At 37.4% G+C, this 26,893-nt stretch overlaps 5 protein-coding genes across 5 annotated transcripts; 2 read left to right on the top strand and 3 right to left on the bottom strand.

The window, feature by feature from the left end:
* Positions 1–2: 2 nt before the first annotated feature.
* Positions 3–2,564, bottom strand: LOC106429011 (eukaryotic peptide chain release factor subunit 1-1). The gene is made up of 2 exons (XM_013869751.3): positions 549–2,564; positions 3–455 (listed from the first exon to the last, which is right to left on the bottom strand). The coding sequence occupies exon 1, from the start codon at positions 1,936–1,938 to the stop codon at positions 682–684; it is 1,257 nt and encodes a 418-aa protein (XP_013725205.1). The 5' UTR covers positions 1,939–2,564; the 3' UTR covers positions 3–455; positions 549–681.
* LOC106429000 (NADH dehydrogenase [ubiquinone] 1 alpha subcomplex subunit 2) lies at positions 2,342–3,340 on the top strand. The gene is made up of 3 exons (XM_013869741.3): positions 2,342–2,464; positions 2,573–2,679; positions 3,056–3,340. The coding sequence occupies exons 1-3, from the start codon at positions 2,379–2,381 to the stop codon at positions 3,157–3,159; spliced, it is 297 nt and encodes a 98-aa protein (XP_013725195.1). The 5' UTR covers positions 2,342–2,378; the 3' UTR covers positions 3,160–3,340.
* A 1,836-nt stretch (positions 3,341–5,176) lies between these two features.
* On the bottom strand, positions 5,177–6,329 carry LOC125582481 (putative nuclease HARBI1). The gene is made up of 2 exons (XM_048749223.1): positions 5,334–6,329; positions 5,177–5,263 (listed from the first exon to the last, which is right to left on the bottom strand). The coding sequence occupies exons 1-2, from the start codon at positions 6,327–6,329 to the stop codon at positions 5,177–5,179; spliced, it is 1,083 nt and encodes a 360-aa protein (XP_048605180.1).
* A 970-nt stretch (positions 6,330–7,299) lies between these two features.
* On the bottom strand, positions 7,300–8,187 carry LOC106447902 (glutathione S-transferase T3-like). The gene has a single exon (XM_013889852.2). The coding sequence runs from the start codon at positions 8,185–8,187 to the stop codon at positions 7,300–7,302; it is 888 nt and encodes a 295-aa protein (XP_013745306.2).
* Positions 8,188–20,611: 12,424 nt separating this feature from the next.
* On the top strand, positions 20,612–25,520 carry LOC106428986 (respiratory burst oxidase homolog protein D). The gene is made up of 8 exons (XM_048747009.1): positions 20,612–21,448; positions 21,529–21,691; positions 21,905–21,953; positions 22,232–22,345; positions 23,050–23,862; positions 23,955–24,050; positions 24,287–25,079; positions 25,164–25,520. Exons 1-8 carry the CDS (start codon positions 20,818–20,820, stop codon positions 25,271–25,273), a joined length of 2,769 nt encoding a protein of 922 aa, XP_048602966.1. The 5' UTR covers positions 20,612–20,817; the 3' UTR covers positions 25,274–25,520.
* The last annotated feature ends 1,373 nt before the right edge of the window (positions 25,521–26,893 follow it).

Here is a 26,893-nt window from a genome sequence, read left to right on the forward strand (position 1 = left end):
AATATGTGTTATTTTAATTGAATTGGTTTGGTTAAGTGTGCTTATTTTTCGGTAAGTTATCCTATAAATTCATAGTTAAGCGTGTGTCTGAGACTTTGAGACGAAGTAGTGGAAAGATACCTGATATTTCGAAAAGTGATGCAGCTTAGTCACATTTGTTGGGCTTAAAGCAAACTTATTCATCAACCAAAGTCACAAAACATCCATTGCAATAAAAGGAAAAACAGGACACCGAATCAATAAGAGTTTCTGTCATAGAGTGAATTATTTAGGAAAAACAAAAAAAAACTACCCACCACATGGTTTCCTCTCTCACAAAGAGAGAATGTTATTATAATACTGAGATTAAAAAAAAACAAAATAAAAACTCCATAGATGTCGCAGACACACGACACGACCAAGGCTAACACAACCATAGCAAAGCTTGCTCATTCTCCAACTGTTTCACTCTCCACCTGTTTTAATTAGTACCATATTTAGATATTAACCTAACCGTTACACAAAAAAACACAGAACCAGGTTTGAAACTTTCAATAGATATCCTTTACCTTGGCTAAAAGATGCTTTCTTCATTTAATTTCGAGTTATCTTCTGCGTGACCCCGCTAACCCGCGCAGGCTGGTTCAGCCTTGGTGGTGTGCCATCTTCCTGAACCAGAGAAGGTGATGATTCCATTGATTGCTACTCAGACTCATCATCATCACTAACATCCAAATCCTCTTCTTCATCAAAGTCAGCAACATCAAGCTGGTAACGAAGTATCCCTCCAACTCCTCCAAGCCCTTTGCAAAACGTATCCCCTTCCTGCGACTTGTTGGTTACAAACTCCAACGCACAGCCGAAACGCTTGTACTCGTTAGCCAGCCACTCCAGCAACAACACCTTGTCCTCCACGGAAAAGTCACTATTGACTTCCTCTTCCTTGTTCAAATGCTTTATCACAGTCTCACCAGTCACGCTGTTCTTCAACACGTATCTGTAGATGTCAAGATTCTCCCACACGATCAGTGTCTCAACGGCACCAGAGTCGAAAGCGTTTAACGTGTCCTCCACGCCAACCACATACTTCCCCGTTCCCTGGTTTACCTCGTTAAAGTACTTCCCTATCAAAAGGATCTCAGATGACTTCTTGATAGCTTCATTGAAACCAATATCTCCTCCGTGCTGAACCTCCACCACGTTTAGTATCTTGGCCCTAAGCCGGGGATCAAACATATCTGACTGGCTTAGCTTGGTCTTGAAATCAGCTGAACCGGCAAGTATCAGACCAGACACATTAGGCTGATTCGTTGAAGGGCTGATGTAATACTGTGTGGCGAGCTCAGCTGTTTTCCTCAAGTAGTTGTGACGTTTCTCCTTACCGAGACGGTGAAACCTAAGAGCTGATTGTCCCCCTCTTCCGTGATTCTTCGGAAGATCGACAGTAAACTTGTGAAGCACGTCACTGGTGCAACCACTCAGAGTTCCAAAGAGTGTCCCCTTCCCGTCCATTACAATGAAACCAAACTTATCATGTGACTCCAGCAACTCATTAATAGCCTCGGTGTGGAACTTGTTGTCACAGAGGTAGAGAGTGTTGTTGATGGGCCTGAAAGGCTCAAAGTCAATAGTAACCTTCTTCTCCTTGCCTTCTTCGTTGACAATGGTGCCAGTGTAGAGGACGAGACCATTGGGAGGGACCCTGTTGTAAAGCTTCAGCCTTTGCTGTGCAGAAGTAATGGCTCCCAAGACAGAGAGGCGGTTGACTCTGCTCTTGATGTTTGAGGCGGTTCCGTACTCATCGCACAACAACTTGGTGGCACGAGAGATGTGATCGCGTGGAGGCATGATGAGTGAGATCATGCTGGTTCCATTCCCTTTAGCAGCTTCAAGGGACTTGATCAGCTTCTTCATCTTCCAAATCTCAATGCTCTTATCGTCGTTGTGATTGTCTCCCATTGTGAGACGAAACAGGGACCTGTTAGGATTTGAATCTAACTTGTGCTTTAGAATAACAGTGAATCAAAACGTGTCTTTTATTCAAGAATGCAAAAGAGTCGCACAATAACAACTATTAGAGATCACAAGTTTAATAAGTAAACGAAGCCTGTTTAATATTGCTCTTTGATCTTTCTCTCTTGCTCGTTATTGGATGATCCTTAAAGCCCTTGACTACCTCTCTATTTATAACTCCAGCCACCGTCATTAGATTTCCTATTCCTGATTGTACCCAACGCTTTATCTCTTGTTGAATGTGAAAAGGAAACTAACGTGATTATTCCTTTTGTTGCACGTCTTGCTGGACTTGTGTGGGCCAGGAATTGGGCCTTGACTTCACAGAAGCTAGTTAAGCATGTACCTTAACAGATTAGTGTACCTGAGCCATCGAGAGAGGAGCAATGGCGTGGAGAGGAAACATATCGAAGTCTCTCAAAGAGCTCAGGATCCTTCTCTGTCAATCTTCCCCGGCTAGCGCTTCCGCCAGGTTTCTCCTCCACCCTTCCCTTTCGCTCTCGTCTCCGATCGAATCAAACTCTGTTAAGATCGGCGGTTCAATCTCCGTTGTGCGTGACTTTGAGCTGTTTGGATTCAGGACGTTCGTGGAGAAGAATTACAGAGATTTGAAGTCTCTAAACCCTAAGTTCCCCTTCATGATCCGCGAATGCACTGGGATCCAGCCTCAGTTGTGGGCACGATATGGTAATGTTCAGTGTGCTTATTGGGTAAACATGTTGGTTGTTGGTGATTGTGAGCTGTAAGTTCTTTAAAGGTTTGATACGATGAAAATGTTATACGCATATTGGTTAGTGCTTAGTTTACATGAATTGATTCTTGTGAGTAAAACCTCTAGGGCCTTGGCTGAAAATGTAATGTTTGTATCCATCAATTGACTTGACATAATTTCGGCTAAGACTCAGCTCCTCTTGGCTATTAGAGTTTAGCTGAAGGATGGTGATGCTTTCTTTTGGCTAATATGCTCGTTTAAAATTTATGTTCTTGTAATCGACCTTGTTCAACTAGTTATTATGTTAGTGTGTGTATCCGCTAATTTTGTGCACACATACAATTGTGGCAGATATGGGAGTGGAGAGGTGTGTAAACTTGGATGGGATGAGCGAGTCACAGATTCTCAAGTCTCTTGAAGACCTTGTGAAAGCCGGAGGAGCTACGAAAGCCTAAGGTTATTTGTTTTTTGTTTTTGTTTTTTTTTTTCCAGATGATCCCGAATAAAGCTTTAACCGGAAACACTCATTTGACATTTTCATGTCAATCTACTATCTATTACTTTCGTTTTGAGTTGTTTTTTTTTTTTAATGATGTAATCCTTGAACTTGGTATACATCAAACCATTTCCATATGATGATATGATTGAATTCATAAGAAAAGAGGAAACAAACATAACAACTGTAGGCCATTTAAAGCAATTATGGGTAGTGTGAAGTGCGTTTCCGAATCATGATTTGTCAATTCTAGCCATATGAATTTGCAAATTCAATGATCTAACATATACTACAATTCACGTTTGTAGCCCAAAATCGTTAGTTTGCTTGGATCAACATGAAATTGTAAATTTGCGTAAGCTGCGACCATAGCAACTTGTCGAATCTCCTAAAAGGAAGGGAGCTGAAGAAGCGTACCATTACTTGTTGACAAGCTCCAATCTTGTTAACGCACGAGTTGATACGGCAAAGAAGATTAAGCAGTACTATAGAAAACAATGTAGCTATACTAATTCCTCCTAATTACCGTATTGTTAAACGTGAGATCAGTGGTGATCTTTGACCATGTTTAGCTATAAGCCGTCGTAGATGTAACTTACCAACCAAACCATGTCTAATACAGATACATCGTATGTTATAAAAGTTATTGGTATTGGAAGATTAATAAATACTAAAAAAAACTTATGTTAGAGGTTCTAGAAGCTAAAGGCACTAACTAATGTTTGAAAGAGGAGAGAGGGACCAATGTCGTTATTGACAATATAATATCAAAATTCACTTTAGCATTTACCACGCCAACCCCTTTTTCATTATTTTAAATTCAGTTTTTTCCTTTCTAAAATGAAGTATTTTCTTGGTTTCAACCAATATGATATATAAAATCTGCAACAAATTGAGACCATATATGTTAATGATAATATAGTTATAATTAATATTTTAGATGTTACAAAAAAAATTATATAGAACATTTAATTTAAGTTATGTGGGAACTCTTTAAATTGACAATAACTTAGATGTTTCTCAAACAGTTTTTTATTTAATTTCCTAATAACTCTTTAGCTATTCTAAATTTATAATAGAAGCATTTTAACTTTTATTTTTTCTCAAAAACTAAAAACTAAAAAAAAAAAGAACTGAGAAATTCCTATGTAGATTGATTTTCCAGAGTCCACGAAAAACGGCTAATTCTAAATGTCATTGTCTACGTATAGAATATCAATCAACCTTCATGCCTAGATATAAGTCTTGTTGAAATAAGATAACATACGCGTACGTAGTAGATAACAACAGAAGCGTTTCAAACAAATATTCAACGCACATGTGGAGAAGGTTTGCTGATCTAATGGAAGGTTTAGCTACGTGTGAAGTTAGGGATTAATGTTCACATTTCTATATTAGAGGATTTTAAATGAAAGGATTTTGTACGTAGATCACATATAAATATTAGGTTAATTACGTATAACCTTCAAATGTAACCAAGATGTATGACGACTGATAATTTTTTGGGCGTGACGGCAAGATTTTTGTTCTCTAAAAAGTTAGAGCACTTGCAATGGTCATCCCCACATTGGGATCTTTGGCAATTGTTTAATATATATATATATATATATTTATTTTTTTTTTGAACAGTGAAGGATTCGAGTCCAAAAAGCTCGTCCAATGGTGATTCCGAAGACGGAGTCCTTAGCAATAAAATATTATTATTATTATTTTAAAAAAAATTAAAATTGAAAATTTATTAATTGCATAATTAAAATAAAAGGTACAAGGATTCAATTTAAAGATACAAGGATTAAAAGATACAAGGTTTAAATATAAAGATACTAATTATTAATCTTCATCGCCAAATTTATTCCAAATGTTTTCGATCAAATCATTCTTCAATCATTCACGAGTTTGCCTATCACGAAGATCATTTCGGTTGGGAAATATATTATTGAGAATTGTCGGGATTTCGTTTAGTGTAGGGTTTGTGTTTAGGACCTCCGAAGTTCTGGAAGATGCTCCTTCTTCAAATTCTGAAATATCGTACCGCATTGAATAACCATCTCGTTCATCTTCAACTATCATATTGTGTAGTATGATACATGCTCTCATTATCTTCCTTATCTTCTCTTTGGCCATTGTACGAACCGGGTTTTTCACAATCGCAAACCGAGCTTGCAATACTCCAAAAGCCCGCTCGACATCTTTTCGGACTGATTCTTGAACTTGAGCAAATAACTGTTGTTTAGGACTTTGAGGGAGTGTGATAGTTTGGATAAATGTTGACCATTTTGGATATATACCATCTGTGAGGTAATATGCCAACTTATACATGTGGTTGTTGACCATGTACCTCACCCTGGGAGCTCGACCTTCTAAAATGTCATCAAACAGAGGAGATCGATCGAGGACATTAAGATCATTTAAGGTACCTGGAAGACCAAAAAATGCGTGCCAAATCCAAATATCTTGTGAAGCTACGGCCTCTAGGACAATAGTCGGTTTTCCGTGGCCACGGGCGTACTGTCCTTTCCAAGCGGTTGGACAATTTTTCCACTCCCAGTGCATACAGTCAATGCTCCCGACCATCCCAGGAAACCCTCGTTTCTCTCCCATATCGAGTAGTCGTTGAAGATCCTCTGCTGTGGGTCGTCGCAGATACTCATCTCTGAATAACTGTATTATCTCATCAGTGAAATGATGTAAACAAGAAAGTGCAGTGCTCTCACCAAGTCGGAGATATTCGTCAACCGTGTCAGCCGAATTTCCATAAGCAAGTAGACGAATTGCTGCCGTACATTTTTGTAGTGCAGTAAGACCCCACCTACCCGTTGCATCTTTTCTTTGCTGAAAGAATGGAAAGAATTGTTCAAGGCCATCGACAATACGTATGAATAATCCCTTATTCATGCGGAATCGGCGTCTGAAAGTTTGTATCGAATATATCGAATGGTCGTCGTTGAAGTAGTCATTGCTTAGTTGGTGCTGTCCTCCTTCGCGGTGTCGTTCAGTATAACTACGGGTCCTTTGCGGTATGGGTTCGGCCTCCACTATATCGTCGTAAATTTCGTCAATGAAATCTTCGATAATATCATCCAATCTCTCCTCGATTTCATCATTTTCATCAGACGAAGATGACGACATTGCTTATCCTGCTGGATAAATAATAATTTGCTTAGAAGGTTTCTTATATTTTTTTGTCTTATAAGTTAAAAATATTTAAATTTCTTATACTTTTGAATCTTTTCTATTTTTTTTTCTTCTACTTTTAAATATTTAGATTTGTTCTACTTTTGAATCTTTTCTATTTTTTTTTCTTCTACTTTTAAATATTTAGATTTCTTCTACTTTTGAATCTTTTCTATTTTTTTTTCTTCTACTTTTAAATATTTAGATTTGTTCTACTTTTAAATCTCTTCTATTTTTTTTTCCTTATAAGTTAAAAATATAATAATTTCCTCTAAGTTTGAAAAATCTCTTCTATTTAGTGAATCTGATATATTTTTTTATCTATTCAATTGGAGTTTGTTATAACTTTTAAAAAACCAGCGTTTACTAACAACTTTTAAAACTAAATTTTACTAAATGGTTATGATGAAAAAAAAACAAGAAGCAAGTAGCGAAACCTGATTATTACAATGGTTATGGTAATAACTTTCAAAAACAAGAAAACGAAAACAAAAACAAGAAGCGAAACCTGATTATGGTTATGGTACGAGAAGCATGTTGATGAGATGGATACAAAGGATTGAGAGAAGCAAGTAGTAGAAAAATATTACAATGGTTTTCATTCCAAAATATTACAAAGGTTTTGGTGATAAGGTTTTTGATGTTGAGGAGAAAGAGATACATATCCGAGTACTTATACTACAAGAAGGGAAAACCCGTGACTTATGAGCAGGAGCTACATGCCAAAATGCTCTCAGTACTCTAAATCCACCCGTGACAACTCCGCATTAGCTAAGGAACAAAAGAACTCCTATCCTCCCGTGACTACCTGCAACAACACGTTTAAAAAATGGTTAGTTTAGCTGTAACAACTAAGCAAGTACACACATCACACAACAAGTACTAACTTTTCCTACAAGTGACCTCAAACAACACACAGTACACATCATAACATTTCAGACATAAGCTTCATTTTTAGTGTTGTTTCGATCTCAGACAATGGCTCTTTCTTGGCCAGCAAGCGATCAAGGAGTTTATTTCTAGACAGTTTTTCCTTAAGTTCCAAAACGCCTTGTAGCTTATACAACTCCTCATCTCGACCACTCTTCTTCTTCTTACTGGCACCTTTGGCAGCCTTTACCCCGACTGGTCTATCCTCATCTTCTCCAATAACATTTTCTCCTGGTCCGTCAAGATCCACCACTAGCCTCCGCTTTTCCTTTCCACCATCCTTAACCATATAAGTGGAGGCCCATTTCTGCTCATGCCTGAGCTCTCTCCAGCAGTGATCGAGTGTGAACTTGGTATCGTACTTGGTGAAGAATATGTCGTAAGCAGCTTTGATCACATCATTATCATTTTGGCCGCTTCTCTGCTCCCCCAGCGCCTGGTTGTAGCAACCAGTGAATCTGGATACTTCATGATTGATCCTAGACCACCTCTGCTTACAAGAAGTAACCTCTCGTGGTACTTCCCCAACGAGCTGAGGGCTGGCGTTGTAGTAGTCTACAATACGCTTCCAGAAAGCAACAGCTCTCTGCTCGTTGCCTACGAGAGGGTCCTTACTGGTGTTAAGCCAAACACCAATAAGGATCCTATCCTCTTTGGGTGAATATTTCCTTCTATCTGCAAAGGTCTTAACAGACTCCTCAGGGACTTGCCTACGAGACTGACCAGGGACTTGCCTACGAGACTGACCAGGGACTTGACTAGGACACTCAGGTGGGATTTCGCTAGGAGAATCATCAGGAGCTTGACACCCGAGCCAAAAAGGCTCGGGTGATTCAAGATCTACTGGCATTTGACTGTACAGCAGGTGTCTATAACCCGACATGGCTGTAAAAATGCTCTGTGTTACTCAAGTAGTTACACAGAGCCTTAAGTAATACATGTTCCAATTTATTATACAATAAAAGCCTATCAAATCTGAGCAGTTAGGAAGATAGGAAGCAAACTAAAAGCAATTTAACCAAACACCATTCAAAATCAGTGGCAAAAATCAGTAGCAAAATTAAATCCTATGTACTATAACAGCTATTTAACCAAACACCATTCAATTAATCTACAGCAATTTAAACGTAGAACCTTTAAAACCAATCAAATCACACGGGTTGGGAAGATATAAAGCAAATCAGTAGCATTTATTAATACAGTCCTAGTAGTTTTTTATCTACCTACAAAAACCATTCAATTAATCTACAATATTATTTGAATTTTTTTTTTACGGAATATACATTGTCAAGTGATAGAAAAGAAAAGCAGAGTACCTTTACTTTTTTGGCCATTGGACAGGTGATAGAACACTCCTCCATTGAAGCCTTTGAAGCTACTCCTATAAACAAGTAACATTAGGCAGTCAAATGTTTTAATACAAACGCATAAACTGAAAATGAAATCCAAATAAGTCGAGAACTTACCATGTAGAACCAAGATTACCAAACCTATGACCACTAGCAGGCACACCATTAGCTTAACTCGTGTGGTATCCTTTCCTGCGTCGTACACAGTCTTCTCTAGCAGCAGCAGCTTCTTCTCTCTCTCTGCAACTGCTTCCTTAAGCCGTCTTATCTCCGTCTGAAATTCCCTCATCTCCTCCATGACCGCGTCATCCCACCACTTCCAGATGTGAGTGGCTCCATCAACGACATTGTTGCAGGTGAAATACCTACGGCCTGGATCTTTTTCCGTGTAGGCTGTAGCAACAACCGGCTCACTCCCACAGTAGCAGATCGTCGGGATGCCATCATCCCCCTCAGGTTGAGGTTGGTTCTGAAACGGCTCTCCATTATCGAAGCTACTCTGAGCTTCATCGGCGTACAACTGAGCTTCAGCGTCGAGAAGTGAGGTGATGTCGATGGACGCTGATGATGAGGACGGCTGGCTATAGCTATACCTTCCCATTTTCCTTAACCTGCAAAGAAAGAGACAAGCAAAAAGCAAAGATTAGCATTGATTTTGAAAAACAATAAGAAAGACGAACACCATTCGACACTAAATAGAGTCGCAACCCTAAATCGAATGGAAAAAATGCACAATTTACAAATCCCTAAATCGATCGAGACCCAAAAGGGTTTTCAAATCCCTAAATCGATCGAGACCCAAAAGGGTTTTCAAATCCCTAAATCGATCGAGACCCAAAAGGGTCTTCAAATCCCTAAATCGATCGAAAACTAATCGAAACCTGATTTAAACGGAAAATAATCAATTGAAACAAAACAAAATCGATTGAAACGAAAGCAAATCGATTGAAAATAAAAAATCCCCAAATCGCAGATTTTTTTTCGAACCCTAATTTTGATATGAAACGATTCCAACTCTATTGAATATAAATGGAAACAATCTAGTTCGATTAATATAGAAAAAAAACGCTTCTACTTACCTTGACGATCAGACGGAGTTGAATCGCGAAGGTGGGATCCGACAATCGCCCTAGAGAGTTGAGAGGTTTTTTTTTTCTTTGCTTTCGTCGAAATGACGATTTTTTTTTCCCGCCAATACCAAACACCTTCGCGCCTCCGTCCAATCTATTTCCGCCACGTCGCCCACGGACCGGGTCCGTCAAGATGCAATTTACGGATCAATCCGTCAAATGGGCTGGGTTTATATTAGTTAAAAAATCCAAAAAGTGCAACGGACCGGGCTGACGGATTCGTTGTCATGCCCCGTTGCAAGTGCTCTTATCATCAGTAAAACACACAAGAAAGTTATGAGGAAAAGAAAATACGCCAAAAATATAAAAATTAGATTGAACATCAGCTGACCATAGTATGTCGTCTACTTGTAGAAGTTGGAACGTAAGCTCTACCATCTTATTCTTTCTACTTAAAATCTTATACTTACAGTTTTAGAATATGATTTCTCTTTTTTCATTTTTATCAAATACATTAGTCAAATCCATCTAAAGTATCATGAATCATATTCTTGATCACCAATCGGAATAGTAATATTCTGTGACTTGATGGTAAACATCGTTTTCTGTTTTGTTGGATAGTACGACGTATGTATTATGGTAACGTAAGTTATTAGTATGGTATGTCTTTTGGAATTTAGGATCAGTTTAATTGCATGTGGAAAGCACTCACGGCTTTGATATTACATACAAAGAGCATAGCAAAGGAGATATTTAAAGATTCCTCCACTCATAGACTCGCAACGATTAGCCACCTTTCCTTCTCATCGGTCCTGATAAAATAGAGACAAAACAAAGTAAACCCCATCTACTTGTACTATGCGCCCTCAACTATTCATATGTTTTGTCCTCATATTATCTCTCGTTTGTCTCTTTCTTTCTTTTTTTGATTTTGCTAAATTGTGTCTCTCAAACTGACTTTTCTCTCGTGGCGGCCTCGAAGCAATATCTGGTTCATGAGTAGAGACATCTTATATGTTCATGCCTGCTGCAATTCTCTATTGATATTCATTAGGCTCCCATTTTCTTAAAGGACATTCTTCGATTTATCTTTCTTTCGAATAATCTGTATATTTTGTAGATTTACATCATACAGAGTTCATGAACTACATATTTAAAATACTTCGATATACTAGAGAAAAAATGGAAAATCATATGAACTACAAAAGTAAACTTTTGACATATCTTTTAACCGGTGTTTAAGATGGTTTTTATAAGGAATTGTCTATACCGGATTCAGATACCGGGTATCCAAAGGATATTGTACCAAGACTTTTAATGTGAGTACTAATTGTAAGTTTGTATTGTGTATAATACCGGTTTAAATTAGATAACCAATACGGTTTAGTTTCCTTTTGCTTAAACCGTGTATATATATACACTTGATTGTAACAAACTTTGGTTAATCAATTCAATCTATTCTTTCATTCAATATGGTATCAGAGCTGAGACATTTCCTCCCATAGTGATTCCGTGATTTCAATCATCATGAGTCTTTCTTGTTCTCAGATTCTTCTTCAGTTCGTTTTCGATTTGATTCTTCTCGAGTTGGAAATCATCACCTTCGTTTACATTCTCTTGGTTCTCCTTTTCGCATTCTGAATCAAGACTCGTCGATCTCTAAAGTCGATTCATCACTTGAATCGAGCTCTCATCTTTCAACATTCGTTTTCGTCTTCGCCTCTATGAATCCTAATATAGCTCTGGAAACTACATTCTTGGATCAGTACGAGAATCCCTACTACATTCATAGCTCCGATCATGCCGGTCTCATCTTGGTCTTCGATCGTCCTCTTCCGGTGTGGAGTTCCACTCTTGGCGTTGATCGGTGCGTATGGCTCTCAATGTCCGTAACAAACTCGGATTCATCGATGGTATGATCCCTAAACCTCCGGATAATCATATGGATTCTGGTTCTTGGTCATGATGTAAGGATATGGTAGCTACATGGCTGATGAACTCTGTATCGAAGAAGATAGGTCAAAGTCTCTTGTTTATGTCGACCGCTGATTCGATCTGGAAGAATATACTCTCGCGATTTAAACAGGAAGATGCTCTGCGGGTTTATGAGATTGAACAACAATTGAGTCGCTTACAACAAGGTTCAATGGATATTAGCACCTATTATACTGCATTGGTCACATTATGGGAGGAGCACAAGAACTATGTTGACTTGCCAGTTTGTACTTGTGGCCGTTGTGAATGCAATGCAGCAGCGTTATGGGAGAGTCTTCAACAACGAAGTCGTGTGACTAAGTTCTTGATGGGACTCAATGAAGCATATGAGCCTACTCGTCGCCACATCTTAATGATCAAGCCAATCCCATCCATTGAAGACGTCTTTAATCTTGTCATTCAGGATGAGAGGCAGAAATCTATCAAGTCATCCTTAATACCGGCTACGCAGTCTTTCAGATCTCGGGTCCTGCTTAGTCTCTCTTGAATGCTGCCTCTCCGTCTGAGAATCCTGTCATGGTTGCTACTCACTCTATTGGTGGCTTTCGTCCAAAGTCTAGAACTCTCTGTACCTAATGTGGTCAACTCGGTCATGTGGTTGCTAAATGTTTCAAACTCCATGGCTATCCCCCTGGCCATCGCAACAACAGGTCTTCTGCTTCAGCATCTGGCTTTGTACCAAGAGGACAAAACAATTATCCGCAACCACGACCACAGATTCATAACAACTTCATACCTCAGCAACCACAATACGCTAATCAAAATGTTGCTGCGAGTGTTCTTCCGGAGCAGTCTGGTCAGTCTTCAGGACATATGGACAGAAGCCAACTACAATCTCTGATTCAACAGCTCCAGGCCTTTATGACACCTGCTGTGAATGTTGTCACAACTCAACAATCAACGGTTAATGAAAATGGATACATGGATCCTCAATCCTCAGCTGGTAATGTCTCTTTTGCACCCCTCCTTTCATCACCAAATATAACCATTTCATTTCCATCAAGTAGCCTTCGTTTTGATAACAATATCCTCACTTTTCAACATCAATGTATTTCTTCTCTTTCCAATGCAATGCCCAATGGTGCTTGGATAATTGACAGTGGAACAACTACGCATGTATGCTCAAATATGTCATTGTTTATTCAGACTTCTCCTGTAACTGGCGTTACAGTCTCTCTCCCTAATGGCATTAGGGAATCAATATCTCATATTAGAACTATGCAATTATCAAAATCTCTTAAATTGCATAATGTTCTGCATGTTCCATCTTTTCGGTTCAATCTTATTAGTGTTTGTACACTCTTGCATGATAATCACTTGTCTGCTCACTTCTATCCTGATCATTGTTTGATACATGAGTCTACTCAGGGCTGGATGATTGGTAGATGAAGTTTATTGCGCAATCTATATGTTTTTGAACCTGCTGTTGATTCTTCTCTGGAATTCTGTGGATCCTTGCAAGTAGATGAGAACCTATGGCACCAGCACCTTGGACATCCATCAACTTCCAAGTTAAAGTATCTTACTGGTACATTGTCTATAACCACGTCTAGTCTACATAAGTCTAAATTTTGTCTTGTTTGTCCATTAGCTAAACAAAAAAAGATTGCCATTTGTATCGAATAATAACATGTCATAGTCTGCTTTTGATTTGGATCACTTAGATGTATGGGGTCCCTTTGGTATTGAGTCAATAGAAGGATACAAGTATTTTCTTACATTAGTCGATGATTGTACACGAGCTATTTGGGTTTATATGATGAAAAATAAATCAGATGTTTCGAAAGTCTTTCCACTTTTTTTTAAGCATGTCAAGACACAATATAAAACTGATGTTAAAGCGATATGTAGTGACAATGCACCTGAACTTGTATTCACTCAACTTCTTCAAGAACATAGCATTTTTGATCAATACTCATGTGCTTATACTCCACAGCAGAACTCTGTTGTAGAGAGAAAGCATCAACATATTCTTAATGTTGCGAGAGCTTTGTTATTTCAATCTAACATCCCACTAATATACTGGAGTGATTGCATATGTACTGATGCCTTTCTCATAAACATAACTCCTTCTGCTTTGTTACATGATAAATCACCTTATGAGGTCTTGCTTAAGAAAGTTCCTGATTACTCTTTCTCAAAACATTCGGTTGCTTATGTTATGCATCTACTTTACTTAAAGACAGAAACAAATTCTCTGCTAGAGCTGATAGATGTGTATTCTTAGGTTTTCCGAGTGGTTACAAAGGCTATAAAGTGCTACATCTTGATTCAAATAATATCACTGTTACACGAAACATTGTCTTTTATGAAAACGCATTTCCATTTATTGATACATCTTTCTCTGTTTCACCTTCTCTGAACATCTTTGATAGAACTATCTTGCCTGCTCATATTCATGTTGTCCTTGATTCTGTGATTCCAACACCTATAGTTCCTAATGCCACAAACATACATAGAGAGACTATTCCAGTAGCTACAGGGCAAGGACGACTACTCGGTGACAGACCTAAGTGTCATACCAGAGCTCATGGTTACTTATCTCAATACCATTGTGCTCTTGCTCAGAGTATTCTTGTTCTAACCCCTTTAACACATTCATCTCCTGTTTCATATCCTATTTCCTCTGTTCTAGCCTATGATAAACTTAATTCCCTTTATAAATCTTATGTTATTTCCTATTCTCTTGAGACAGAACCAACATCTTTTAAGCAGGCCATGTTATCTCCACATTTTCGAAAAGCCACGATTGATGAGTTGCAGGCTATGGAGGCAAATAAGACATGGACTGTTGAATCTTTACCTCCGGGTAAAAATGTAGTTGGTTGCAAATGGGTATATACCATTAAGTACAATACAGACGGTACCATAGAGCGTTATAAAGCACATTTGGTGGCTAAGGGTTTCACACAACATGAAGGGGTAGATTTCACTGATACATTCTCACCAGTGGCTAAACTTGCTAGTGTGAAACTTCTTCTTGGTATTGCAGCTATACAAGGATGGAGCATGTCTCAAATGGACGTCTCTAATGTGTTTTTGCATAGTGATCTTGATGAGGAAATCTTTATGAGCATTCCTCAGGGTTATGTACCCGTTTCTGGCTCTCTTCCTCCTAATCCAGTATGTCGACTTCACAAGTTGCTCTATGGATTGAATCAAGCCTCACGTCAGTCGTACCATTGTCTTTCTGAGGTCTTCTTCTCACCTGGTTATACTCAATCTCCAGCGGATAACACATTCTTTGTCAAGCAACAAGGCTTTGTTTTCACTGCAGCTCTTGTTTATGTCGATGACATTATGATTGTTGACAATAATGATGAAGAAGTTGCTTCCCTCAAGAAGACTCTGAGTTCTCGTTTCAAGATCAAGGACTTAGGACAACTACGTTTCTTCCTTGGCTTGGAGATTGCACGATCATCTGAAGGCATCTCTATCTCTCAACGAAAATATGCGTTGAGTCTTCTATCTGATGCTGGTCTTCTTGCTTGTAAGCCGAGTTCTGTACCTATGGATCCTTTGGTTAAGTTGAGTAAAGAATATGGTACTCTGCTTCAAGATCCCAACAGCTACTGTGCCTTGATTGGTTATCTTCTATATCTCACAATCACTCGTCCTGACATCACCTTTGTGGTACATTGTCTGAGACAGTTCATGCAATCTCCTACGGATATTCATCTCGAAGCAGCTCACAAGATACTCCGGTACATCAAGAACAATCCCGGGCAGGGACTATTCTACTATGGTTCTTCTCGGTTGTGTCTTAATGCATTTTTTGATGCTAATTGGGGAACATGTCATATGATAGTAGACGCTCTCTTACTGGTTATTGTGTCTACCTTGGAAACTCCTTGATCACATGGAAGTCGAAGAAATAGGGCGTGGTTAGCCGGAGTAGTACGGAGGCTGAATATCGCAGCATGGCGCATGCTACTTGTGAGTTAATTTGGCTACAACAGCTTCTCACGAATCTTAACATCAAGGTTTCGACAAATGCAAAGCTCTTCTGTGATTATAAGTCTGCAATGCATATCGCCACCAATCCGGTCTTCCACGAACGAACGAAGCACGTGGAGAAAGATTGCCACACCGTCCGTGATCAGGTCAAGAAAGGCTTCATTACACTAATGCACGTCTCAAGTGCTAATCAGCATGCTGATATATCATGACGAAGCCTCTCCACTCTGGACCATTTCATTCTATTCTTAACCGTATGTCTATCCCAAGTCTCTTCCTTCCACCTGATGGTTCAGTTTCAGCGAATTGACTGTGGCATATTGTGTATAATACCGGGTTAAATTAGATAACCAATACGGTTTAGTTTCCTTTTGCTTAAATCGTGTATATATATACACTTGATCAAGGCCGGCCCTGAGATTTTGGAGGCTTGTGGGTGTGTCTATGTAAAAAAAAAAATTTACAAATCTGGGGGCCTAAAATTTTTTTTCGGGGGCCTATTCGTATGTAATTTTTTTAAAAAAATTTGGAGGCCGGTTGCAAATGTTTCACAACGCATTCCCTAGGGCCGGCCTTGCACTTGATTGGAACAAACTTTGGTTAATCAATTTAGGAGGTGTTATTGGTTTATATATTTTGATTGATTTAGAAATCCATATAGTATTTATAAATCCAAGTAAAATATGGAAATCTGGAGGTTTTCCCTCGGATTTGAGTCTTTGTATTTTTAACTAAAAAAATCCAAACAAATCCATTCAAATCCATTATTAAATCAAATATATTAGTAAATCCGTACGATTGAATAACACTTGATTTGATATAGAATTTATGAATCATTAAACCAATAACACATGATTTTAATACAGATTTGAAAATCATAGAACCAATAACACTAGATTTAGTTCGGATTTTCAAATCCATTAAAATACAACAACTAATAACCCCTACTTAATCTATTCTTTCATTCAATAGTTTGTAACGTAGTTAGTTTCCTGTTACATGACCCTGAGGTTCACGCGCATGGCTTAGTAGACCTAAAGGTGTCTTAAATACCTTGTTCTCAGGAGATATGCTTTGATATGTCCCATTCTGAAGTACCATGTGCGTAAGGTTTGTTAGTTTCTTTCGCTCTTGATAGACTTCGAAGTCTACTTATACAATGATTATGCGGGAGATGTGTCCTCGAATAGTTCCTCACGGATCTAAAATCCACCTGTTGTTGTACCATACCAATATTGCTGATAACCAAATAGTAACCGCATAGATGGAAATTACTTCTAAGATCTATAATAAATTACTACTCTTTTAGTATTAGAAACAAGAAAAAATATTTCAAAAAGATACATCTCACGTGGAGCTGTACATGAATGATGTCCGGCTATAACTTTAGGTGCGGTAAATTACAAGTCAAATGTCGAAAGCAACATATTTATTAGACCAGCCGCAACGCTGATCCTTAATAGATCCTTAGCGCCTAATCCGATGGTTATCGGAATAAAGAAATATTATTTAACCGAAATAATCAAAGGATCAATCCGTAAATAAAGATTTAACGGAGTTGATCCTTAGAGACGTGGCACGTTTTGGTTCGTCCGTCGGCTTTGTCATTCGTACGTATCAAAAAAAAATTATTCATTTTCGACCAAAGGCGAGGAAAAAAGAAATGTCTCGAGTGAAGGCGATATCAAAGGCGATTCGATCCATCCCGAGAAGAAGGTAAATCGTAGGGTGATTTTGTTGATTTATGCGTCGAGATTTTTTTTTCTTTGTTGTTTTCTCCTCAAATTAGGGTTAGGTTGTGAAGATTCAATCAATTTGTCTTTTAAAATTAGAGTTTCAATCGATTTGGGGTTTTCACTCGATTTAGGGTTTTCAATCTATTTTGTTTTGAAATGATTTGCGGATATTCTCGTTCAATTACAATCTTCTTTGATGTCCTTATTTGTGTTAGCTTACAGTTTATATGTGATTCATGTTTGCTTACGGTTTGTTCAATCCGTGCTCGTTTCTAAAGATCTGTGGTTGTTGTTGTTTATATCATCTTCGTTACTAAGAATCTTGGTTTTCTTTCAGGTTTAACCAATCATGGGACAAGACTATTCGTACAGCCAGCCGTCTTCGTCAGATGAGTTCGACATGACGTACCTTCTTGAAGCAGAGGCTGCTCTTTACGCGGATGAAGGACAGAGTAGTTTCTCTGTTGGCGAGCCGGTTCGCAACCCACCTGAGGCTGATGATGGCATCCCAACGAGATGTTACTGTGGCAGTGAGGCTGCTATTGCAACATCTTACACGCGAAAAGATCCAGGGAGGTTGTACTAGACGTGCGAGAATAGAGATGATGGGGGCTGCCACATATGGAAATGGTGGGATGTGGCAGTTACGGAGGAGGTGTTTGAGGTTCAAAGAGAACTCAGGCTGCTTAAGGAGCAAGGTTTCGAGTGTGATCAGAAGCTGCTTAAGCTACATAAGACCGTCTGTGAGCTCAAGAAGAACAAAGAGTCTACAAATGGCTATGCATTGGAAGTTTGTGTAATGGTCTCCGTATTGGTTTTTCTAGGTTTGGCGCTTATGTTTGTCAATGGTACGTATCTCTCTTGAGTTTTTATTTGTTCTTCATGATATTTTGTAAAACTTATGACAATTTGATCTAATGTTTATGCAGGAAGAGCTTCAAAGATGTAAACGAGAGTGTCGAGAAGCTCGAGTCTCTCTTTAGGTACGATACCACAACTGCCTAGTCTCTTTTCTAATAACTATAAACGTATAGTAGTGTATTTGTATTTGTATTTGTATACCTCATAAATTGGTTCTAGTTTAGTAGAAGCTAGTTGTTTGGTTTCTCTGCATTGGTGGTAATTGCTAGTTAAGTAGAACCTATTTAGTTTGGTTTCTATCTTCCTACCGCCATAGATTTGATTGTTTTGCGATTGTGAAGAACCCGGTAAAAACATTGGACAAAGCAAAGATAAGCAAGATTATGAGAGCATGTATCATACTACACAATATGATAGTCGAAAATGTACGGGATGGATACGGTACATAATTTGATATATCTGATTTTGAAGAAGGGAACGTAACCAGAAGTTCACGGGTGGAAGCCAACATGCCTACAAATCTCAACAACATATTTCTCATTCGGAATGTGTTCGGGATACTCGTATACATGAACATTTGAAAACAGATCTAATTGAGCATATTTGGAACAAATTTGGTGAAGAATATTAATAAGTCTTGTATCTTTTTATTGAATCATGAATAATAAATAAAAATTTTAATTTCATTTTTTTTTTTAATTATTTATTTATTCCTAAGGATTCCAAATCGAGTATCAACATTGCACATGCTCTTACAAGGTTCAATAACTCTAGTTACAAGTGTAGACAAAACCTAAATAAAGTAAACCATCTAGTTCTTCTACGAAATTGAAGTCTCTCTTTTCCTCTGTGCAAGTTCACACGGGTTTATATATGTGGACATATTAATGACTCGTTGATGATGTGTAAAATGACTCGATAGAAATAGTAAACAACCAAAATACAAAGACAATTAAAAAAAAATTTATAGAGGTTCACCAACCAATAGGATTGTGTTATTTTATATTCGATATCTTTTATAAAAGAAAACAAAATATTGTCAAATTATATTATGTTTTTAAAATAAAAAAGTAAAAAAAAAATAACAGTAATTACAAAAAAAAATATTTTTAACGTCGTCAGCAAAACACTAAACCCTAAATCCTAATCCTTAAACCATATATCCTAAATCTTAATCATTAAACCCTAAATCCAAAATTTTAAACGCTTGGATAAACTCTAAACCATTGGATAAATCATAAACTCTAAATAAAAAACATTAAACACTGAAATACTCAAGGGTTTAGGGTTTAGAGTTTTAGTGTTTAGTGTTTAGTGTTTTTGATTTAAAGTTTATGATTTATCCAAGGGTTTAGGGTTTATCTAATGGTTTAGGATTTAGGGTTTAGGGTTTAGGGATTAGAATTTAGGGTTTAGTGTTTTGCTAACGAAGTTAAAAAAAAAATTAATATTTTTTTCTCTAACTACGATTTTTTTTTATCTTTTTAATTTAAAAACATAATATAACTTAACAATATTTTGTTTCATTTTCTAAAAGATACGAATTTAAAATAATGAAATCCTATTGGTTGGTGAACCTAGAAGTTTAACATAGGACTGAACCCAAGAATAACTCTTAAAAAACAGTCAAATAAATGGTAAGAAAAGACTTATTATTGGGTTCACCAATCAATAGAATTGTATTATTTTATATTCGATATTTTTTATAAAAGAAAACAAAATATTGTCAAGTTATATTATTTTTTAAAAAATAAAAAGATAAAAAGAAATAAATAAAAAAATAGTAGTAATTACCAAAAAAATATTTTTAACGTCGCCTAGAAAAAATTAAACCTAAATCCTAATCCCTAAACCCTAAATTTTAAAACCTAAACCCTTGGATAATTATAAACTCTAAATCAAAAACACTAAACACTAAAACACTCAAGAGTTTAGGGTTTAGGGTTTAGGGTTTAGGATTTAGGGTTTAGTGTTTTAGTGTTTAGTGTTTCTGATTTAGAGTTTATGGTTTATCCAAGGGTTTAGGGTTTACCCAAAGATTTAGGATTTTGAATTTAGGTTTAGGGATTATGAGTTAGAGTTTAGTGTTTTGCTGACGATTTTTAAAAAAAAAAATTCTGTAACTACTATTTTTTTTTATATTTTGATTTTTTAAACCTAATCTAACTTGATAATATTTTGTTTTCTTTTCTAAAAATACCGAATTTATATCGTTCAAGGGTTGGTTAACCTGAGATTCACCCTGGAGTGAACCCAAGAATAACTCGTCAGAAAATGGTTTGACCGGACCGGAGACGTCCATTTATCCACAGTTTCGCACTACCTTCCGATATATATCACATTATGAATTGCAATTTGCATGTACATTTATTTCATCTCTTCTTCATTTACTCTATATATATTTTAAGCAAAACTCAATTTTTTCCATATACAAAAAAAAAAATCAAACACCTTTTGGGAGCAGATTTCTCTCTTGATTAGTAGTATAGTAAACTCACAAATATCGTTTACTCTTGAAGAGATCTCTGTGGCTTTTCTTGTCAATATGAGACGAGGCAGTTCAGGTAACGACCATGAACTTGGGATTCTACGAAGAACTAACTCGGACACCAAGTCCGACAACGAAACCATCCCCAGCAACCGTTCCGCCTTCAGCGGCCCGCTTGGCCGCCCAAAACGCGCGTCCAAGAAAAACGCTAGATTTGCCGCGGATCACCCAAGGAGAAGCAACAGTATCAGCGGTGTCGGTGGTGGCCGTGAAGACGATGAGTACGTGGAGATCACGCTAGACATCAGGGATGACTCGGTGGCTGTCCACAGCGTCCAGCAAGCGAGTCCCGGAGGACCTCAGAATCTTGAGGATCCAGAGCTGACACTCTTGACCAAGAAGACGCTCGAGAGCAGCCTCAACAAGTCCAGCTCACTTTCCTTCTTCCGTAGCACCTCCTCGCGCATCAAGAACGCTTCACGCGAGCTCCGCCGCGTGTTCTCCAGACGCCCTTCCCCCGCCGTGCGGCGGTTTGACCGCACTAGCTCCGCCGCCATACACGCTCTTAAAGGTCTTAAGTTCATCGCCACCAAGACCGCCGCGTGGCCTGCCGTGGAAGAACGGTTTGATAAACTCTCTCTTGAGTCCAACGGCCTCTTACTCTCTTCCAAGTTTTGGGAATGCTTAGGTACATATTAACTCTAATTCAAGCACTAATGTTTATGCTACATATGTTTTCCACTTATGTTAATTTTGGACTTTCTTTAGGAATGAACAAGGAATCAAAAGACTTTGCTGACCAGCTCTTTAGAGCACTAGCTCACCGGAACAACATCTCCGGCGATGCAATCACCAAGGATCAGCTCAGGTTCTTCTGGGAACAGATATCAGATGAAAGCTTTGATGCAAAACTCCAAGTCTTCTTTGACATGTAAGCTTTTTCTTATCTTCACCTACCCAATAACCCACTAATATCTACGGTTGATAGATCATCACTATTCACTATGGTTGTTTAATTATTAGTGTTTTTGAAATTAAACGGTCACCAGAAGTTGAGGATCAATATAATACTACTTAGTTATTTTTATCATTTTTGAGGTTTAGTGCATTTGTAACTGAACAAATGATGTCATTGTGTGGTCAGGGTGGATAAAGATGAAGATGGGCGAGTAACAGAAGAAGAGGTGGCTGAGGTGAGAAACCACACACCGTTCATTATTTATCATCTTTCTATCATATTTTATTTTTATATATTCTTCTTACTAGTGACCAAAAAACATATATATCCTTTAGTTGATTACCTTGACAAATTTGTCCACGCGCAAACCCCACTGACTTTATCTGTTAATATCATAAATTTCATTAACTGCATGTGAACACGACAATAATGGTAATTTATTAGATGGAGTAGTGTTTATTACTTTTGTTTAGGCTATTAATTTATGTCACACTTTTTGGTGATTAATTGCAGATTATTAGTCTTAGTGCTTCAGCAAACAAACTCTCCAATATTCAGAAGCAGGCCAAAGAATATGCAGCCCTGATAATGGAAGAGTTGGACCCAGATAATGCTGGTTACATTATGGTACGTATGGTCCACCTTCACCACTCAGCCACTAGTGGTACATATTGTAAATTCACCACGTTTAAAACACTAGAAGCAACCTAAAAAGAATCCATGGTTATAAAAATCTTGGTCAAGTTTAACGGGACTCTTGATAAATTAATCAACAGAAAGCCGTCAAGCGTTGATAAAATGATAAGAGACTGATTAATTAGGTATAGGTGTGTTACCTAGTACTATATCTACATAATTTTTTTTTAATATAGTAATACCAGGAAAAAGATAAAACAATAAATAGTGACCAAATAGTAAAAATGAAAATAGTAAATTTATACTCATTCCTTAAAATTTATATAAATTATAAAGAATATATGTTATACATGTTCCCTTATTATTTCTCTAATTCTAAGAAGTTAAAAAAAAAAATATATATATATATATATATTTATATATATATATATATATATATCAAAATTTGAAAGGAATAATGATAACTATTCCTTTTTATTTTTCTTATATTGTTCACAATAATATTTTCTTTTTATTTATACTGTTCATTTAATGAAATACCAGTTATGTTCTTAGGTATTATACGGCATCTAAATATCCGAGTATTTAAAAAAAAATTGGAAACTGATGTAAAATGTTTAAAAATGAATTTGTAACGTTAATATTGGAATGTAATATTATAGTTAAATAATATGACGTGAAAACTGGTGTAACAGATTGAAAACTTGGAAATGCTGCTGTTACAAGCACCAAACCAGTCTGTACGGATTGGAGACAGTAGGATACTAAGCCAAATGCTAAGCCAGAAACTGAAACCGACTACAGAGAGCAACCCTCTGGTGAGATGGTCAGAGAAAATCAAATATTTCGTAATTGACAACTGGCAGAGAATATGGATCATGATGCTATGGCTTGCCATCTGTGCCGGCCTATTCACCTACAAATTTATTGAGTACCGGAACAATAAGGACGCCTTTGGCGTGATGCGTTATTGCGTTTGTGTCGCCAAAGGAGGCGCAGAGACTCTCAAATTCAACATGGCTCTTATATTGCTGCCTGTTTGTCGCAACACCATCACTTGGCTTAGGAACAAGACCAAGCTAGGTGTTGTTGTTCCGTTCGATGATAATCTCAACTTCCATAAGGTTATTGCAAGTGGGATTGTGGTCGGGGTTTTGCTCCATGTAGTGTCGCATTTAGCGTGTGATTTCCCGCGCTTGCTTGCCGCTGATGAGGAGACCTATGAGCCGATGATACAGTACTTTGGAGAGCAACCGGAGAGCTACTGGCATTTTGTGAAGGAAGTGGAAGGGTGGACTGGTATTGTGATGGTTGTGCTAATGGTTATAGCTTTTACACTCGCTACGCCTTGGTTCCGTCGTAACAAGCTTAACTTACCTAACTTCCTCAAGAAGCTTACAGGTTTCAATGCCTTTTGGTACTCTCACCATTTGTTCATCATTGTTTATACTCTTCTCATTGTCCATGGTATCAAGCTCTACCTCACAAAGAGTTGGGAAAAGAAAACGGTATGCTCTTCAAACCTGACTGCTATGTTTTCTTATCTAATATTATTCCCTTTTTGGTTAGTTAATACTTCATGTTTGTATCATTTTTGCAGACATGGATGTATCTGGCGGTACCAATCCTTCTGTATGGGTCGGAGAGGCTGATCCGTGCTTCCAGATCAAGCATCAAACCGGTTAAGATTGTCAAGGTCAGATATACATACCTAGATTTCTAGAAAAATAAGTGATTGAGTTGCACATTTTTTATATACTAAACATTATTTTTCTAAATTTTTCAATGGGAGACATTAATTGATATCTCAATATATCGTATTTCAACTAATACTTTAAATCCATTTTATATCAAAAAACTTATTTGATTTAAAGTAGAGAAAATTTCCTTTGAACAATTTTTTTAAATAGTTTGTATATATGTAACAACTAGGTGGCTGTTTACCCCGGGAACGTGTTGTCTTTACACATGACGAAGCCACAAGGATTCAAATACAAAAGTGGACAGTACATGTTCGTGAACTGTAGAGCCGTCTCTCCCTTTGAGTGGCATCCTTTCTCCATCACATCCGCACCAGGAGACGACTACGTGAGCGTGCACATCCGCACGCTTGGTGACTGGACACGTAAGCTCAAGACCGTGTTCTCTGAGGTATGCAAACCTCCTACTGCGGGTAAAAGCGGTCTGCTCAGAGCGGACGGAGGAGACTCCATCGCCTTCCCAAAGATCCTCATCGACGGTCCTTACGGTGCTCCAGCACAAGACTACAAGAAATACGACGTGGTACTCCTCGTAGGTCTTGGCATTGGAGCCACCCCTATGATCAGCATTCTCAAGGACATTATCAACAACATGAAGTCTCGTGACCGTGATAGTGACATAGAGAACAATAGTAGTAATGGGAATAGTAAAGGGTTTAGGACGAGGAAAGCTTATTTCTACTGGGTGACTAGAGAGCAAGGATCGTTTGAGTGGTTTAAGGGGATAATGGACGAGGTTTCGGAGCTGGACGATGAAGGGATTATCGAGCTACACAATTATTGCACGAGTGTGTACGAGGAAGGAGATGCTAGGGTTGCTCTTATTGCCATGCTTCAGTCATTGCAACACGCTAAGAACGGAGTTGATGTCGTCTCGGGGACACGGGTCAAGTCACACTTCGCTAAACCTAACTGGAGACAAGTGTACAAGAGGATCGCTGTTCAGCATCCCGACAAAAGAATCGGTAAGTAACTAACTAATCTTGACCGCTTTAATCTTGTTATCATGTGATAAACGACTTAAATTAAATAAATGAATTTGATTGCAGGAGTCTTCTATTGTGGGGCACCAGGACTGACAAAGGACCTAAAAAATCTAGCTTTGGATTTCTCTCGAAAGACGAGCACCAAGTTTGACTTCCACAAAGAGAACTTTTAATTCCAATATATATCAGCTGGGAGGAAGTTGCGTCGAGAAATAAAACAAGAAACTGCATATAGATATTTTTCTTTTATAAAAAATATTTGAGTTGTATTCCTTCGTTTCTTTTTTCTTACTTTATGTTCAGTTTTACGGAATTTAGTTTAATGCCGAATTAAGTATAAAATCGTAGAAGTATAGTTGCAGACTTGGTGTTGTGAACATGTACTTATGGAGTTAATGCACCATAGTTTTCTACTCGTAATTATCATATCTTTAATGAGTACACAAGGTTTTGATTTTGAATTTTGATACTTATTACTCCTTTTCCGACACACTTTATTTCCGCAAAAGAAAACAAGCTGCAGGTCCTTTATTTACCCATTATCAATTTAGGCTTGCGTTTTTTTTCTTGATTAAACTTATCTTTTATATACTAAAACGCAAGTCGCCGGGTTAATAAAAATTGGCATGTGGCAAAAAATAAAAATATATATATATATATATATATATATATATAAATAAAGAGAAAAATACTCAGACCCCACTCAGTTTTACTTTCCGTTACATATATTTTGTGTCAAAATTAATTGGAAAAAAATTAAAATGCATCATTAGTATCCTCGGATTAAAAATGAGAAGTTTCATTTTCATTCGAGGCCACGACTCCACCATTTTAGAAACTGCTTAGTACCAATTTTAAAAACTTAAAAATTATATTTTCGTCAAAAAAAAACTCGAAAATGATTTTATCAACAAATTAATTTTATTCCCCCGTTTTGCGTTTTGAAACCATGATCCCCACCACTTTTCACTTTTCACTTTTCCCCACCTCTTTCACATAACCTGAGATCAGTTCGATCATCAACAAATTTATATACAAGTTCATTAAAAAAACAAAAATCTTCAGTCTTTTACTATCTTCGGTTGCTCAGAGAAACAACTAATCATTTACCTTTACTAAAGTTTATTTTTTTGCACCAATGTGAAACTTCTATGTTTCATCGTGGACAAGTTTATCTAAAGCATGCATATTTTGATCGATATACATGTGTTCTCTTTCAAAGCATCGAGTTTTAATCATCGACTCGGAAGAGATTGCCATTGGGGTATGGCGATTATGGAGAGATTCATCTAACCAAAGGATTTTGTTGCATGGTTTCCAGAATATTCAGGTATATTCATGCATAACCAATTCATAAGAAACTAATTCTCTAAAATCTGAGTAAACAAAAAAAGCATAAATATATGTATTGTTCAGTTTTTAAATTATCTTTATTTGCTACAGACATGCATATGCAGGAGACATCAAAGCTGGTTGAAAATTAGATGAGATCTATTCTACACTAAATCTGGCGAAGGTCGAAGACGAGTGGGTTAGATAAAATGAGATGCAAAACGTTTAACCAGTCAAAATTCAGGTAAAAATAATTTTATTTGCTTTTTAGTTTTTACACATAAATAGTTAGGGCCTCAGTGCTCTAAATTATTGTTTGACCATTTCGGCTGTCTTAGTCAAGACAATGTGTAAAATAGTTTAAAAAAGTTTCAATAATTTCTGTAAATACTTATCGTTAATTAACTACATTCAACCACTAAAAATAATTTGAAAGCATTCCAGATGTCAGTCACAAATGC

This window comes from Brassica napus, chromosome C2 (genome assembly GCF_020379485.1).
Source record: "Brassica napus cultivar Da-Ae chromosome C2, Da-Ae, whole genome shotgun sequence".
Taxonomy (NCBI): domain Eukaryota; kingdom Viridiplantae; phylum Streptophyta; class Magnoliopsida; order Brassicales; family Brassicaceae; genus Brassica; species Brassica napus.

Bases quoted from the DNA above. Each gene is read 5' to 3' on its own strand.
- LOC106429011 (XM_013869751.3), bottom strand. From the start codon at position 1,938: ATGGGAGACAATCACAACGACGATAAGAGCATTGAGATTTGGAAGATG.
- LOC106429000 (XM_013869741.3), top strand. From the start codon at position 2,379: ATGGCGTGGAGAGGAAACATATCGAAGTCTCTCAAAGAGCTCAGGATC. The intron at 2,465-2,572 runs GTTTCTCCTCCA...GTTTGGATTCAG, and splicing joins CCGGCTAGCGCTTCCGCCAG to GACGTTCGTGGAGAAGAATT. The intron at 2,680-3,055 runs GTAATGTTCAGT...CAATTGTGGCAG, and splicing joins TCAGTTGTGGGCACGATATG to ATATGGGAGTGGAGAGGTGT.
- LOC125582481 (XM_048749223.1), bottom strand. From the start codon at position 6,329: ATGTCGTCATCTTCGTCTGATGAAAATGATGAAATCGAGGAGAGATTG. The intron at 5,264-5,333 runs GTTCGTACAATG...ACAATATGATAG, and splicing joins TTGCGATTGTGAAAAACCCG to TTGAAGATGAACGAGATGGT.
- LOC106447902 (XM_013889852.2), bottom strand. From the start codon at position 8,187: ATGTCGGGTTATAGACACCTGCTGTACAGTCAAATGCCAGTAGATCTT.
- LOC106428986 (XM_048747009.1), top strand. From the start codon at position 20,818: ATGAGACGAGGCAGTTCAGGTAACGACCATGAACTTGGGATTCTACGA. The intron at 21,954-22,231 runs GTGAGAAACCAC...GATTAATTGCAG, and splicing joins CAGAAGAAGAGGTGGCTGAG to ATTATTAGTCTTAGTGCTTC. The intron at 22,346-23,049 runs GTACGTATGGTC...CTGGTGTAACAG, and splicing joins ATAATGCTGGTTACATTATG to ATTGAAAACTTGGAAATGCT.